The 17,091-nt window shown below is 45.8% G+C and overlaps 1 protein-coding gene across 1 annotated transcript in view; it reads right to left on the reverse strand.

Moving 5' to 3' along the window:
• Nucleotides 1-3,610, reverse strand: part of LOC105510256 (PRAME family member 17-like) — a 9,018-nt gene extending 5,408 nt beyond the window's left edge. Inside the window, exons 1-2 of the mRNA XM_011939936.1 lie at nt 3,556-3,610; nt 534-845 (exon numbers count right to left, since the gene is read on the reverse strand). Of these exons, the coding sequence (XP_011795326.1) occupies nt 534-820 (287 nt within the window). The 5' untranslated portion in view covers nt 821-845; nt 3,556-3,610. The remainder of the gene's footprint in view (nt 1-533; nt 846-3,555) is intronic.
• Nucleotides 3,611-17,091: the final 13,481 nt, after the last annotated feature.

A 17,091-nucleotide genomic window follows, 5' to 3' on the forward strand; every position in this document is an offset into this window, starting at 1 on the left:
TGGCCGGATCTCAGCTCACTGCAAGCTCCGCCTCCTGGGTTTACGCCATTCTCCTGCCTCAGCCTCCCGAGTAGCTGGGACTACAGGCGCCCGCCATCACGCCCAGCTAGTTTTCTGTATTTTTTTAGTAGAGACGGGGTTTCACCGTGTTAGCCAGGATGGTTTCAATCTCCTGACCTCGTGATCCGCCCGTCTCGGCCTCCCAAGAGCTGGGATTACAGGCCTGAGCCACCGTGCCCGGCCCCAGTGCTCCCACTTCTGTCTCTTCTCCATCCCATTCCCCCTTTGATTCTGCCTGGCACCCACTTCTAGTACCTTGACCTTCCATTGGGAGGAAGCAGGTTCCTGTTTCCTCGGTGGACCCTGTATGGTGGGCAGTCCTTTCCCAGAGGAGCTGGGCCATGGCCAAGGCCTCTCATGGGCACCATCAGAAGCCTCTGAGCCACCCTAGCCCCCCAACCCTGCCACGCCTGAGCCAGCTGTCCCTTCCCTGGATGCCCGGGCCCTTCCCACCAGGCCACCTGTCACCTCACCTGGGCCGAACCTTCTGGGCCAGCAGTGTATCCAGTCCCTTCAGCACAGCTCGCAAGGTCTCCAGATGAGGTGTCTTCATCAGGGATCCTAGAGGGAGGCAGAGGAAGGGCCAGGCCTGCACCAGCAGCTTCAGGGCCTCACAGCGTCTCATGCTGAAGGCCTCCGTGAACATCAGAGGGAAGACCTCCCGGGGCAGCTCATCCAGGGTGAAGATGGTCAGGGACTGGTTTCTCAGCAGGCTCTGCCCCGCCAGCTCTAGGAGTCTGGATGGTGACTGGAGGCTCATTCTGACAAATCTGCAAGGAAAAGCTCTAGAGGACAATCCAGCAAAAAGGCAAGTTTCTCAGGCCAATTCCCTGCAAACTCCACTTCTCCTAGGTCCAAAGTCATTTCCCCAGCATGTGTGAAAAAGCCCTCAGTTTACTCCAATTGCATTCTACAGTAAGTGGCCACAGAGACACAGTTCTACCCTTCTGGTACCAAGAAGAGTGTGTCCCAACCTCTAAAGAGCAGGCAAGACCTTTCTGTTTGGACGAACGGAGGCAAGATGGCGCAGTTTCGGGTTCTTCACCATCAGCTTTCCCGCGCCGGGAAAGACACAGGTCGACTGCGCAGGCACAACCCGACCTCCGATGAAGAAAAATTGGAACTCACCTAGCCATGCCCACTGCCAGGCCCCCGACCCACCTACATCCCGCCCACTGCCCGCCCACTCCCAGGCCCAGGACATAAAAGCCGCTCCCGGGGGGCCGCGGTGCGAACTTCCTTGGCCCCTGCTGGTGTGCCAACCTAGGAACCTCGCCGGAGAGCTCCACCTGGTGACTCCCCTGGCCTCCCCTGCTGGAGACCAATGGACCTCACCCCTCCCCCGGAAAGCTGGCTGACCAAAAAATAAACCTGCAGTTTTGCTCCTAGCCTTGCCTACTTGCTGGTCATTTAATACCCGCCCTGGTTTCCTAGAAAGCAAATCAGCTTCCTAGAAGGCAAATCAGCTTCCTGGAAAGCAAATCACTTTCCTAGTCCATGATTATTAGCCTCTGCTCCACTGAACTCATAGCACCGGGAAATGTTACCGAGGATCTCTGAAGCTCAGATCTCGTGCCCAGCTAATCTATTATTTGTTGACTTTTTGTAAAGACAGTGGGTTTCACTATGTTCTCCATGCTGGTCTTGAACTCCTAGACTCAAACAATCAACCCACCTTGACCTCCCAAAGTGCTGGGATTACAGGCGAGAGCCTCTGCTCAGCCTCATTATTGAAATTTCAGTGGGAAACTTTGAAAGCTATGTGACAGTGTTATGCATCATTCACAGATGTTTCCAATACACACCTCTTACACATATTAAAATTGAACCACTTCAGCTGGACATGGTGACTCATGCCTGTTATCCCAGCACTTTGGAAGGCAGAGGAAGGTGGATCATCTGTGGTCTGGAGTTTGAACCAGCCTGGCTAACATGGTAAAACACTACCTCTACTAAAATTCCAAAATTAGCCAGGTGCAGTGGTGTGCGCCTATAGTCGAAGCAGCCAGGGAGACTGAAGCAGGAAGATTGCTTGAACCCAGGAGGCAGAGGTTGCAGTGAGCTGAGATTATACCACTGCACTCCAGCCTGGGAAATAGGCTAGATTCAAAAGAGAGAGAGAGAACTACATTTGATTAGATTTCTTAAGCCCCACCCAGTTAATCCTGATTGGAATTTTGGCTTTCATCCAAGTTAACTGATTGAATTAGACATTCGTCCATCAAAGTGAAAGAATTAAGGATAAGGTGAAAGTCCAGGACTAATTCACTGATTCACTCCACAAACATGGAGTTTTACTAATATGTGTCCTTCATAGTCCTGAGTGTGAGATAGGGAAGGGTTGAATCTCTTCCTGACATTAGACAGAAAGAAAAAATCTTGAAAGTATCTTTGTTGAGAGATCCTTGGCCACATCAAATGTATCAAAATATTTCAGAGTTAAAACTGTTTTACAAAGACAGAGATGACAGTCCCTAAGAAAACACAATAGAAATCTTCATGTATCCAATGATCACCTGGGTGGTATAATTTAATTGTTTTTGGTGTGGGGGAAACTGAGTCTCACTTTGTTGCCCAGGCTGGAGTGCTGTGGTGCCATCTCAGTTTCCTGTAACCTCCGCCTCCCAGGTTCAAGCCATTCTCATGCTTCAGCCTTCTACATAGCTGGGATTACAAGCATGCACCCCCACACCCATGTGTCCATTCAGGTGGAAGAGTTGCAATGAGGATGTGATTGGTTTAAAATTAAGGTCGAAGATCCTCTTTGGTTAAGAATTTTTTTTTTTTTTTTTGACAATGTGTCACTCTGTTGCCCAGGCTGGAGTACAGCAGTGGTGTGAGTATGGCTCACTGCAGCCTCTATCTTCTGGGCTCAAGTGATACTCCCAGGTCAGCAACCCAAATAGCTGGGAATACAGATGCATGCTACCATGCCCGGCTAATTAACAAAAAAATATGTATTATAGAGGCCGAGCACTGTGGCTCATGGCTGTAATTCTAGCACTTTGGGAGGCCAAGTTTAGGAGTTCAAGAGAAACCTGGCCAGCATAGTGAAACCCTACCTCTACTAAAAATACAAAACCTGGTGAGTCATGGTGGCAGACGGATGTAATACCAGCTACTGGGAGGCTGAGGCAGAAGAATTGCTTGAGGCTGGGAGGCAGAAGTTGCAGTGAGTCGAGATCGTACCACTGCACTCCAGCCTTGGCAACAGATGGAGATGATCCTCCTGCCTTGGCCTCCCAAAGTGTTGGGGTTACAGGCATGACTCACTACTCCCATCAAGAATTTTGAAATGATGTAAACCTAAGCACCATCCAATTTTTTGAAATAAAGACAAAACTACATTTAGAGGAAAAATGTCAAAGTTTCAAATTGTTCATATAAAAAAAAAAAAAGACAGAGCTCTGTGCCATCGTTGGCTGTACTGTCACCAGCCAACACCAGCTGACTGTAGGTCAGACGGGAGTGTCCTTACAGAAATGAGTGACTTACCAGATCTGGACTCCGTTTGCCGGGTGCTCAGACCTCAGGAAGAACCGAGCAGTAACTCCAGGCTTGAAGATTTTGGGTCTCTCCTGTAAGTCTTTAAAAGCTTTTATTGACCTTTCTAATTACAACTGCCACCCACGCCCCACCATGTATGCACTGCTAGATTCCAATCAAAAAGTGATATCTGATTGCATTTCTGAAGCTCCACCCAATTAATCCTGACTGGGTTTTTGGCTCTCCCCAAATTAATGAATTGAAGCAGATATCCATTCATATCAGATATCCATATTAAGTTCATGAATCAAGAAATTGACAGTATTAGGGATAGGGTGGAAGTCAAGAATTCATCCATTAAAGGCTGGGCGAGGAGGCTCACACCTGTATTTCCAGCACTTTGGAAGGCCAAGTTGGGTGGATCACCTGAGGTCAGGCGTTCAAGACCAGCCAGGCCAACATAGTGAAATCCCATCTCTACAATAATCCAAAAATTAGCCGGGGATGATGGTGTGTACTTGTAATCCAGCTACTCAGGAGGCTGAGGCTGGAGAATTGCTTGAACCCAGGAGGCAACGGTTGCAATGAGCCAAGATTGCACCATTGCACTCCATTCTGGGTGACAGAGGGAGACTTTGTCGGGGGGGAAAAAAAAAGGATTCATTCATTCATTCATTCTTGAACTCCACAAACACTGATGGAATTTTACTAATATATGACCTGCATTGTCCTGAGTTTGAGGCAGGGAAGGGTTTGATCTGTTCCAAATATTAGACAGAAAAATAAAATCTGAAAGTCATGTTGTTGGGAAATCTTTGGCCACATCAAAATTATAAAAATGTTTTATAGTTAAAATAGCTTTATACAAACAGAGGAGTCATCCCTACAAAGTCGGAGAAAAAACTCCATGTATCGAATGGTCGTGTGGGTTTTATATTTACTCATGCTGGTGGAAGAGAGGTGTCACTGAGGGCGTGAGTGGTCTCAGGGCTTAGGTTAAGGCTTCTCTGGAAGAAATTGAAACCTTACCTTTAAACTTTATAGATTTAATCAGTGAAGAAGGGAGGGGGAGAAACAAAAATAAACCAAGCTTGCAGGGCATTCAGCACTCATCATGAGGTCAGCTTGCTCTCCGATCTGCTTCCTCATGGTTGCTGGCAGCCTACTGTCCCAAAATCATGTAGTCCTTAGATTACAGTTCCCTTTAACTGCCCTGCAGACAACAATTTAAGCATTGTAAGACATTCTTTTTCATTTGACATATTCTTTCAGGTTCTGCATGTCAGAGAAACTACTGATGCCAGCTCATCTGAAGGGCCCTGCAAGGCACCAACTCACCAAACAATGCAGTTTCGACATCCTGATGACTTCATACCTCTTACTGCCACCAAACTGCACCAACTTTCCAGCCCCTTGCTGTCCACGATCCCCTGAAAACTCTCAGTACTTCTTGGGGAGATGAATTTAAGGGTCTCCTCCCAGCTTTTCATTTAGCCACCCTGTGATCATTAAACTCTCTGCTACAAACCCTGCTGTCTCAGAATGTTGGTATGCTTCTGTGCTGCAGGCACAGGAACCTGATGATCCTGTAATAAATTGATGTCAAAATTACAAAGGGAAGGGAGGGTGGAGGCTTCTTAGGGTTTAGCTCTGTGTTTTACTGGGATCTTGGGAGTGAACCAAGACTTGTTAAACATGTTGGGGGTTACTGAGGACGTGCAGGAGGAATCTTTCCAACATTGCTCTTGGTTATGATACTTATGACCAAGAATGAGTCTGTCAAAACAATTTATATAGTTCTCCTCATTTTTCCTTTCAAAACTTTTGTCTTCCTTTACCTCCCTGAATAATCTCACATCTATTCCCACTGCTTTGCTCTTTTCATAATAAAAATCCTTTTTTTTTTAAGAGTCTCTTTCCTTGTGAAGTAGACCATATATTTTGTTGCCACACAAGATGAGTAGCCTGGTATTATGGAGAGAAAGGATTCTATTCTGCACCAGCTGGGGGTGATATGAAGGTCATGGCTATTCTTTGTCATATCTGCACCTGCATATTGCCAGTTCTGCTAGAGCAAGTTGAGGCCATCCTGCAGACCCTGGACTTAGAGGACTGTGGGATCACGGACTCCCAACTCAGTGCCATCCTGCCTGCCCTGAGCCGCTGCTTCCAGCCCAGCACCTTGAGCTTCTGTGGGAACCTCATCTCCGTGGCCGCCCTGGAGAACCTGCTGCGCCACACCGTCGGGCTGAGCAAGCTGAGCCTGGAGCTGTGCCTGCCCCTCTGGAGAGTTATGATGCCCAGGGTGCTCTTTGCTGGGGGAGATTTGCTCAACTTGGGGCTGAGCTGATGAAGACACTGAGGGACTTAAGGCAGCCCAAGATTATTGTGTTCAGCACTGTCTGCTGCCCTCGCTGTGGCATCCGGGCCTCCTATGACCTGAAGCCCAGTCACTGCCTCTGCTGAATTCCTGCCCATCAGGGTGAATATATTTAAAACTTTCTTCTGGTCATTTGGGAACTGAATCCTAGGCCATGAGTGCATGTTAAAGGGAGCACAGACCCATCGTTTCAGATACCTGCTCAGTGTTAAAGGGAAAGGAAAGGGAATGCAGGAGGGGTGGGAGGGACTGGGGGAAAAGTTGACTTGGAGTAGATGGGCTCTTTAGAGACCTGTGTCCCAGAGGATCAGAAATGGGAATCTGAATTGCTAGAGTGAGGATCAAGTAGGAGAGACACATGGGAAGGTTACCCTTGCATGGATGGTTATAAAGTAACAGTCATAAATAAAGGGATACTGAGTGGAAACTCTCTGGTGTCCTCCATGATTGCTTAATGTGACTTCACAGTTTAAACCTTAAAAAGTCCAGTTACTGATGGCAGAAATAAGGCACTGATTTGTCTGTGATTCATGAGGTTCACTTCCTGGAAATCAAGCCATCAAAATGGAATTTGATCATTTGGATCAACTCCCTCCTTTTCTTTACTTCTCTCTGGACATCTGTTACCTTCTTGCTATTCTCTGTGACTACTTAGTGGGTTAATACACATGAGACACACACAGGGCCTGGAGCATTCTAAGTGGAAAGTGAGTGTCAGCCACGGGAGTGCAGCCCCTTCAGGGGCCCTCACTTCTGTCCAGATGCCGAGACCCTGTTCACTCCAAGTAGGTGGATCCAGAACCCTCAGTTCCTGACCGTTACCTGTGCTGGGAAAGGACTTCACTGCCCAAGGCATGGCCCCTGCCCTGGAAGGGGAGCTCCACACTGTGTGAGCAGCAGCCTCAGGGCATCACCAACCCATGCCTGTCCTCACGGTGGATAGTGGCCCTTGCTGAATTAAAGTGACTGTGGCCGGTAAAGACATCCAAATTCCCCTGTAGCAAAATGCTTACATTACGTAGGCATATAATACCTATAACATCGATGAAAGACCTTTTCTTAACACCTCCCCTTTCTCCCTGTCAAGGAAGACCAGTGCATCATATTTGGAATCGCACATCCTCAGAGGATGGATAACGATCAAGTGCCTGCGGGCAATTAGTGACCACACCTGTGCTGAAGGACCCTACACAACACGCACCTAAGTGTAGAACCCTGCTGAGGACTCAGGGGCTGGTGCTGTTGGGCATGAAACAGCCAAGAGGCTCAGTTTCCCTGTGAAATAAAGATGATGATGCCTGCCATCCTATGAGACTGTTGTAGGACCCTATGAGATGGCGCATGTTCAGGACTTGGAATGGGGCCTGGCATACAGTAAGAGCTCAATACAACCATCTTGTTCTTTTTTTCCTTCCTGACAGAAGTCCCAGCATTCTTCATCTTTCAATCTCACCATCTATTCCTGATAACAAGGAGGCAGTAGGATCCTAGGGCAGGCAATGGGACTCAGCCACCACCATTTAATCTTGATTCCCTCAAATAGCAGAGCCTCAGCAGACAGCAGAGAGTGGGATGGGCGGGGCAGGACTGAGTTCATCTCTAGTGATCATGAGAGAAAAATTTCCAACCCTTGAGACTCATGTGCCATCTGCTGGTAGGTGAGACCATCTGCTGTAATTTATTGATGCAAAAAGGATGATATCGAGTGGTATCTCCAAAAATCGGCTGTTATGTAAATGTTTATAGAGAATAAATATTTATTTGTGATTTATCTGTAACACATTTTAAGATACAAATTGAGATTTTAACTTAGAACAGAAATTTAGTATTTTAAAGTTTGTAGTGCAATATTTTAAAATGTTTGTGCTCGCCTCAGCAGCACATATACTAAAATTGAAAGATACAGAGAAGATTAGCATGGTCCCTGCATAAGGATGACATGCAAATTCATGAAGCGTTCCATATTTTTCAGGAAACCACAGATGCTGGAGAGGGTGTGGAGAAATAGGAACGCTTTCACACAGTTGGTGGGAGTGTAAATTAGTTCAACCATTGTGGAAGACAGTGTGGCGATTCCTCAAGGATCTTGAACCAGAAATACCATTTGATCCAGCCATCCCATTACTGGCTATATACCCAAAGGATTGTAAATCATTCTACTATAAAGACACATGCACATGTATGTTTATTGTGGCATTGTTAATAATAGCAAAGACTTGGAACCAACTCAAAAGCCCATCAGTGATAGACTAGATAAAGAAAATGTGGCACATATACACCATGGAATACTATGCATCCATAAGAAAGGATGAGTTCATGTCCTTTGCAGGTACGTGGATGAAGCTAGAAACCATCATTCTCAGCAAACTAACACAGGGACAGAAAACCAAACACTGCATGTTCTCACTCATAAGTGGAAGTTGAATAATGAGAACACATGGACACAGGGAGGGGAACACTACACACTGTGGTCTGTTGAGGGGGTTGGGGAGTTGGGGAGGGGTAGCATTATGAGAAATACCTAATGTAGATGACGTCTTGATAGGTGCAGCAAACCACCATAGCATATGTATACCTGTGTAACAAACCTGCATGTTCTACGCATGTATCCCAGAGCTTAAAGTATATTTTTTTAAAAAAAGTTTAATGTGGTTTTGAGTCTCAAATAAAATGACACCTTCAAACTGATTTTAAAGATCAATGAATAAGAATTGCTCCTATTTAAAAGTATTTATATTTATATAGTTTTGGAACTGGAAGGAAGTGGTGCAATGTTTTTAGGGAAATATGATTTATTTTCTTAGAGAAGTTATAAGGTCACAGTGAAGTTGAGCAGAAAGTAGATCCTTCCCTCATACTCCATGACCCCATGCTAGTGCACACTCCTGAAGGATCAACATCCCGCCCCAGCTGGTCCATTTGTTCCAATGCATAAACCATATGAACCATCCTTATCACCCAAAGTTCATGATTAACATTAATGGCTCACTGTTGGTGTTGCAAATTCTATGAGCTCTGATGAATTGATAATGACATGTATTCACCCTCATAGCATCACACAGAGTAGCTTCAGTGCCTTAAAACATCATCTCTTCTCTTTCTATCCATCCCACTATATCCTGATTCCTGGCTAGCCTGGGCTTTTTACTGCGTCCATGGATTTGCCTTTTCTAGAATGTCATGTGGCCTTTTCATGTTAACTTCTTTCACTTAGTTATGTGCATTTAAGTTTCCTCTATGTGTTTTAGGGCTTAATAATTTACATTATCAGAATGTGCCACAGTTTATTCATCCATTTATCTGCTGAAGAACATGTTGGTCCATATTAAGTTTGGTCATTATGAATGTAGTGGTTAAAATCACCCAGGTATTAGGTTTTCTCATTTGGGTAAATGCCAAGGAGCGTGACTGCTGGACCAAGTGCTTAGGTGTTGCAGGAAGTCAAGGACGCCGAATGGAGGGACCACCTGGAGCTGAGATAGAAGACCACAAATTGTAAAGATTTCATGGACATTTATCAGTTCCCAAATAATACTTTTATAACTTCTTATGCCTATCTTTACTTTAATCTCTTAATCCTGTTATCTTTGTAGGCTGAGGGTGTACGTCACCTCAGTGATAATTGTGTTAACTGTACAAACTGATTGTAAAACATGTGTGTTTGAACAATATGAAACCTGTGCAGCTTGAAAAAGAACAAAATAATAGTGATTTTCTGGGAACAAGGGAAGACAACCATCAGGTCTGACTGCCTGTGGGGTCAGGCAAAAAGAACCATGTTTTTCTTCTTGCAGAGAGCCTATAAACGGACATGCAAGTACGGAAGATATTGTTAAATTATTTTAAAAATATATTATTGTTATTGATTATTGTTAATTATTGTTAATAATTATTGTTAATAATTATTGATTATTTTAACAATCAATTAGCAAGGAATATTAATATTAATACCCTGGGAAAAGAATGCATTCCTGGGGGGAGGTCTACAAGCAGCCGCTCTGGGAAAGTCTGTCTTATGCGGTTGAGATAAGGACTGAGATATGCCCTGGTCTCCTGCAGTACCCTCAGGCTTACTAGGGTGGGGAAAAACTATACCCTGGTAAATTTGTGGTCAGATTGGTTCTCTGCTCTCCAACACTGTTTTCTGTTATTTAAGATGTTTATCAAGACAATATGTGCACCGCTGAACATAGACCCTTATCAGTAGTTCTGCTTTTGCTCTTTGCCTTGTGATCTTTGTTGGACCCTTAACAGTAGTCCTGCTTTTGCCCTTTGTCCTGTTCCCTCAGAAACATGTGATCTTTGCTAACCCTTACTAGTAGTGCTGCTTTTTGCCTTTAGAAGCATATGATCTTTGCACCTACACCCTGTTCTTACACACCCTCCCCTTTTGAAACCCTTAATAAAAACTCACTGGTCTGAGACTCAGGTGGCCATGATGGTCCTACCAATATGTGATGTCACCCCGGCAGCCCAGCTACAAACTTCCTCTCTTTGTACTGTCTCTCTTTATTTCTCAGCCGGTCAACACTTACAGAAAATAGAAAGAACCTTCGTTGAAATATTGGGGGTGGGTTCACCCAATACTTAGGTTGTGTTTGATAATGATTTTTTTCCTTGACAACCTCATGTGGTAGACAGAGATTGCTTCTTCCAGGGTAGGGACCATGTCACTGTCATCCTGTGGCCCCATATTAGAGCATAGAGCCTGGCAGGTGGCTGTGAATGCTTATAGACCACATAGTTCTTAGAAATCTGTATCATCAGTTTACAGCCACTATAATGCAAATGTCAGGAAGTCAACATGTGCTGCCACCAATAACATAAACAGGTTGACTATGGAGGAAATCGCCCTCCTGATGCTGTGGTCCCTTCCTGTGTGTCATGGCAGTCCCATCATCAGATGGATGAACTTCACCTGTTTTCACAGATTTCCCCCCAGGTAATACTGACTGTCACTGGCCTGAGTCTGTCCCCTTGGAACTAAGGTTCCTGTTAACCGCACTTACCTACCACAGGCGTCCCTGTAAGTGCCACTAGAGGGCGAGCATCTTCACCAAACCTGATGGAGCCATGGAGTCCGACCTGAATGCCTCCTTGATAGGCAGGGGTCCCCAGAGAAATGTTCTAGCTGGTCCAGATGGAGGGAAGCAGAAGACTCTCCTCAAACCCAGGACCAACAAAGAGATTCCCTCCAAGGTCCCAATTAGGGAGCCAGGACAGGAACTGGGAGGGAACTGGGAAGGGAAGGCCCCTTAGGTTTCTAAACCTGGAACTGACGGAGAAGGTCCCCTCCAGAAACTGTTTGAAAAGAACTAGCTGAGAAGAATTAAAGTCTCTGAGATCTTCCACCTAAGAGCTGGACATCTGAATTCGGGAAGACTTACCTGAGGCCTTCCCATGGTGCCACCGAGACGAGCTCACAGAGCTCTTGCCAGTGCAGGATGCGTTGGTTCCGGAGGCATCAGGAAGAGATCAGAGGTCCCCTTTGAATCCCACTTCTAACAACAACGAGGTCCGCCAAAAATCATGCGGTCTATAGATTTAGAAAAAGGGAGCATAATTTCTTGTAAAGGTTTACAACCTGTATGCTGGGAAATTGGCCTCAAGGCAGGACCTGAGGCAAGCGCTTGGAGGGAGGGAAGGAGACCCAGGAATCTATGCTGAACGTGCTGGCCAAGTGGGCATATTCACCAGGTTATTGGAGCACTGGTGAAAATTCACAGGGTGGGGGATGCGTGCAGGTAGAGTAAGCAAATATGCCTGTCATATGTGTCCCAGGTTCACCGTGTGGTTGAGGCTTTACATTTAAATGCATTATAATTATGTTCTCTACATCCAAAGGTGACGTTGGGACATGAAGTTCCCCAATTCCTATCTAAATGGCCTGGGGACTCACCTCCTACAAACCACAAAGTGCCCTCAGAGGGGATTTATTTAACCCTATACAAAGTGGCTTGAGGCCAGGCACAGTGGTTCACGCCTGTAATCTCAGCACTTTGGGCGGCTGAGGTGGGTGGATCACCTGAGGTCGTGAGTTCAAGACCAGTCTGCCCAACATGGAGAAACACCATCTCTACTAAAAATACAAAATTGCCCAGGCATGGTATGGTGGCACATGCCTGTAATCCCAGCTACTCGGGAGGCTGAGGCATGAGAATCACTTGAACCCGGGAGGTGGAGTTTGTGGTGAGCCAAGATCATGCCATTGAACTGCAGCTTGGGCAACAACAGTGAAACTCCATCTCAAAACTAACTAACTAACTAACTAACTAACTAACTAACTAAGTAACTAACTAAAATAAAGTGGCTTGTTTTCCAGCCTGACTCTGGCATAGCATCACATGACAGATAAGAAAGGAAATCAAAAGATTTTAACCTCAAATACATTTCTTGGCCATATCTTAAATTAGAACTGCAGAGTTGTCTCTTGTGGGGAAAAAGCTACATTCTGTTGAGAATTCCCTTTCCCTTTTCCACTCAGTGGGCAACCTCTGTCAATTGGCCAGAACTAGTCTGTGGTTCGGGGTCTCTCATCAGGAGAAAGTTACTGAAATGAATCCCCTGTCCAATCACAGCTGCTGTCCTGGCTTGCGGAGCAGGGTTCAGCTGGTCTGCATTTGGTGGCTGGTGAGCTGCAGTTGTTTCCATCTGCTTTATCTAGATGCTGACGCTGGTTGAGCTGCTGAAGAAAAAGGAAAATGCTGTTGCAGTCAGAAATAGTTGAATCTTTCCATGAAGAGGCGCGGGAGTTCACTCTTGCCTAGCAGGGCCTAAGGTCCTGCTTGTAGTTTGGTATTTTTTTGACACACATAGTCTGTTCTGTGAGTCGTATGACCTCTTTTTCAGCATTAATGCTGCTTAATTGTTGTGGCTAGACCAGAAAAGGGAGGGGAGTCTGGCTGCAGCATCAGGTGGTTGGCTGAAATCAGCAATGGAGAAAGTCTTTTTTACCTCCCCTGCCCTCATGACCAGCATCTCATATTTAAGGTTTCTCTGGGGTCCCCTTGACCAAGAGGGAGACCTCTCCATTGGCTAGGGGGCTTAGGGTTCTATTTTTATTTCTCTCTCTTTTTTTTTTTTTTTTGAGACGGAGTCTCGCTCTGTCGACCGGACTGGAGTGCAGTGGCCTGATCTCAGCTCACTGCAAGCTCCGCCTCCCGGGTTTACGCCATTCTCCTGCCTCAGCCACCCGAGTAGCTGGGACTACAGGTGCCCGCCACCTCGCCCGGCTAGTTTTTGTATTTTTAGTAGAGACGGGGTTTCACCGTGTTAGCCAGGATGGTCTCGATCTCCTGACCTCGTGATCCGCCCGTCTCGGCCTCCCAAAGTGCTGGGATTACAGGCTTGAGCCACCGCACCCGGCCCTATTTTTATTTCTCAAACTTCATTTGTATTTTACACTTCTTTTCCTCAAGTAATACAGTACAGCATTCTCAATGTAAACCTTCTGATAGCACCGATGATAGAGCAAGCATCTCCCTTGACTTTTCTTTTTATCCCAGGCTCCTATCTGGAGGGCTCAGTTTAGAAAGCAGTCCAGATTTGGCCGGGCGCGGTGGCTCAAGCCTGTAATCCCAGCACTTTGGGAGGCCGAGACGGGCGGATCGCGAGGTCAGGAGATCGAGACCATCCTGGCTAACACGGTGAAACCCCGTCTCTACTAAAAATACAAAAACTAGCCGGGCGAGGTGGCGGGCGCCTGTAGTCCCAGCTACTCGGGAGGCTGAGGCAGGAGAATGGCATAAACCCAGGAGGCGGAGCTTGCAGTGAGCTGAGATCCAGCCACTGCACTACAGCCTGGGCCACAGAGCGAGACTCTGTCTCAAAAAAAAAAAAAAAAAAAGAAAGCAGTCCAGATTTTTTGGGAAGATTTCCTGCATAGTTCTACGGGCACATAGAGACATCTAATTCCATCTTCCCTTATGGAAATGGTGTTTTCCTGTGGTATTGATGATCATCTTGCTTTTATTCACTTACATGTAGATCTTAGAGATTCATCCTTATTCTTATTGACTTCCATACAGTATTCCATGCAATTGATGGTCCACAGCTTAACCCTTTGCCAGTTTTTCCATGTCTATGTTCTTCTGATTTGTTGCAATTACCAACCATAAGGTAATAAGCATCCCTGCACACACCAAAGCTGCTCTTTAGCTTCTCAATGTTGTCTCTCCACATCAATCCCATCTCTTTGGAATCATCAATTTCATTCTCTCAGATCATTTTCATCAATTTATAAATGGGCTCTCCACGATCTTCTTGTTAGAGAAAGAAACAAAAGGAAAGGAAAGAGAATGTTTGTTTGCTTCCATATTATTCTCTAGCTATCATTTCTTATCTTTGTCTTCATAGCAAGCTTCTGTAAAGAGTTCTCCATATTCCCTATCACTCTGTCTTAATCTCTCACATATTGTCACTGTAATTTTTGTTTACACTGTAAATAAAACACAAAAACACTGAGGTCAGGTGTTGTGGCTCACTCCTGTAATCTCAGCACTTTTAGAGGCTGAGGCGGGAACACTGCTTGAGCCCAGGATTTCAAGACCAGCCTGGCAACAAAGCAAGAAATTAAAAAGAAAAAAACCTGGGCTTGGCATGGCACACCTGTAGTCCCAGCTACATGGGGGGCTGAGATGGGAGGATGGCTTGAATCTGGGAGTTTGAGCATGCAGTGAACCATGATTGCACCCCTGCAGTCCAGCCTGGGCAATAGAGTGGAATGAGAGCTTGTCTTCAAAACAAAAACAGAAACACAAAGCCACAGTAAAGTATACTGACTAATACCAAAAATGTAGAGACACTCACACTCATTATTACGTTTAAAATATTAACATTTTCTTTTTTTAGAGATATTTTTAAATCTATTGTAACTTTATAGATACAGACAACTCCTTGTGGGTAACCCTCCCCTATTGCTGAAGCCCTGTCTCTTCCTTCCTGCACAGAGATAACACTATCTTCAGTTTATTATGTTATTGCCTTGAATGTTTTAAAGATCTTCTTCATATATTTGTCTTTAAATAAAAGGTACTACATTGGATGCTGATAAAATTTACATAATCGCCATCCTTCATATATCTTTCTTCAATGCTTATTCAGGAACAAGATGTTGGTTTTGGGATGGATGTGTATTGATTCATTTAGATTTAAAAAATAAGTCATATTGTGGTATAATCTATTGACAGCAAAAAATACACATTTCAAGAGTACAGTTTGATGAGTTTTAACATGTGTTTTCACTTGTGGAAGAATCACCACCCTCCAGACATAGCATGTTTTCATCACTCCCAGCAGGGCCAGAACAGAGAGCTTGACTGTTAGAAACATGCCGAGGGAGAGACCTCAGCTAAGAAGAGACCTGACTCAGACAGAAACAGACTCACTGCATTCCAGGTGCAGCCTTGTCAGTTGCTGAAACCTGGCTGGGCCAGGTGCCGAGATCAGCTCAGTCGGGGAGACCCTAACCCAGAGGCACTAGAGGAATTAAAGACACACACATAGAAATATAGAGGTGTGAAGTGGGAAATCAGGGGTCTCACAGCCTTCAGAGCTGAGAGCTCCCAACAGAGATTTACCTACGTATTTATAAACATAAAGCCAGTCATTAGCATTGTTTCTATAGATATTAAATTAACTAAAAGTATCCCTTATGGGAAACAAAGGATGGGCTGAAATAAAGGAATAGGTTGGGCTAGTTAACTGCAGCAGGAGCATGTCCTTAAGGCACAGATTGCTCATGCTATTGTTTGTGGCTTAGGAATGCCTTTAAGTGGTTTTCCACCCTGGGCGGGACAGGTGTTCCTTGCCCTCATTCCCGTGAACCCACAACCTTCCAGCGTGGGCGTTATGGCCATTATAAACATGTCACAGTGCTGCAGAGATTTTGTTTATGGCCAGTTTTGGAGACAGTTTATGGCCAGATTTTGGGGGACCTGCTCCCAACAGCCAGGGGAGCCTGGGAAGGGATGGCTCCTGCACTGGGATACATCCCAGGCTCTGCCATCAGCCTGGCACCCTTGGGAGAACCAGAGGAGTCAAGTCTCCCTCTGCAAGCCAGGCAGCCTCACAAACCAGAAGACCCAGGTGCCTCTTTAGGTCCAGACCAGCAGTTGTGGAGTTCCCTGCTTTGTGCCTTGCCATATTCACCAAAATAACTCAATATACATTGGAGAAAATTTCCTAATTACTGCTGATTCCAGAGTAAGGTTATCTCTGCATTGTGGCCATGTTCCAAAGTCCAGGCGAGATGGGCTGATGTCCTTGGGATGCATAAAGTGATGTCGACCCCATCAGCTCAGACTGGGGGAGAAAACAGAGGCTCAGGAATATTCTAGAGAACTGGAGCAAGGGCCTTGTATGAGCTTTGGAATCCCAGTGTGGATTGTGGGACTGGAGAATAGGTCAGGTCGTTTCTTGAGATGGGCTTCGAAGGCTGCTCTGAGTTGGGCAGCAGATGAGCACCTTGAGAAGAACAGGCGACAGGATGTGGTAGAAAAGCCCCCAAGTGTGGGATTCTTGCTGGGGTCCTGGGGGTGCTGCTGGATGCCCTGAAATGGGCAGGAAGGGAAAGTCTCTCAGTCAGTTCTTTTCAACATTTAGGTGGTTGAACACCTTGGGTGTTCCTCTGAGCCACTCACCTGAGGGGTCTGCCAATCATTTGCTGACAGAACATGGGCAGGTTTCTCTGTCTGACCAAGTCTCAGGTTTACCGTGTTAAGAATTGGGAAACTAGCTACGTGCTTTAGATTCTCTGTGAAGGAGAGCTCCTGGATGAAAGGTACCAGTCGTCTGTTGTGCCTCGTGGATGCCCAGTCAACAGAAATTCTCAGAACCATTCTTGGTGCTGAGCTCACCCTCAGCCTCAGGTTTCCAAAGTGGGGCCTGGGAAGTAGAAGCCCCACTGTGCTCAGGTGATCCTCTTCTTGAGTATCTTGGCCTACAGGTGCACACTGCCACTCCCGGCTAATATTTTATAGTTTTATTAGAGACAGGGTTTTACCACATTGCCCATGTTCATCTCAGACTCCTGAGCTCAGCACTCTGCCTGTCTTTACTTTCCAAAGTGCTGGAATTAGAGGACTGAGTTTCCTTCCTTCCTTCCTTCCTTCCTTCCTTCCTTCCTTCCTTCCTTCCTTCCTTCCTTCCTTCCTTTCTTTCTTTCT

Source organism: Colobus angolensis, unplaced genomic scaffold (assembly GCF_000951035.1).
Source record: "Colobus angolensis palliatus isolate OR3802 unplaced genomic scaffold, Cang.pa_1.0 Scaffold185, whole genome shotgun sequence".
Taxonomy (NCBI): domain Eukaryota; kingdom Metazoa; phylum Chordata; class Mammalia; order Primates; family Cercopithecidae; genus Colobus; species Colobus angolensis.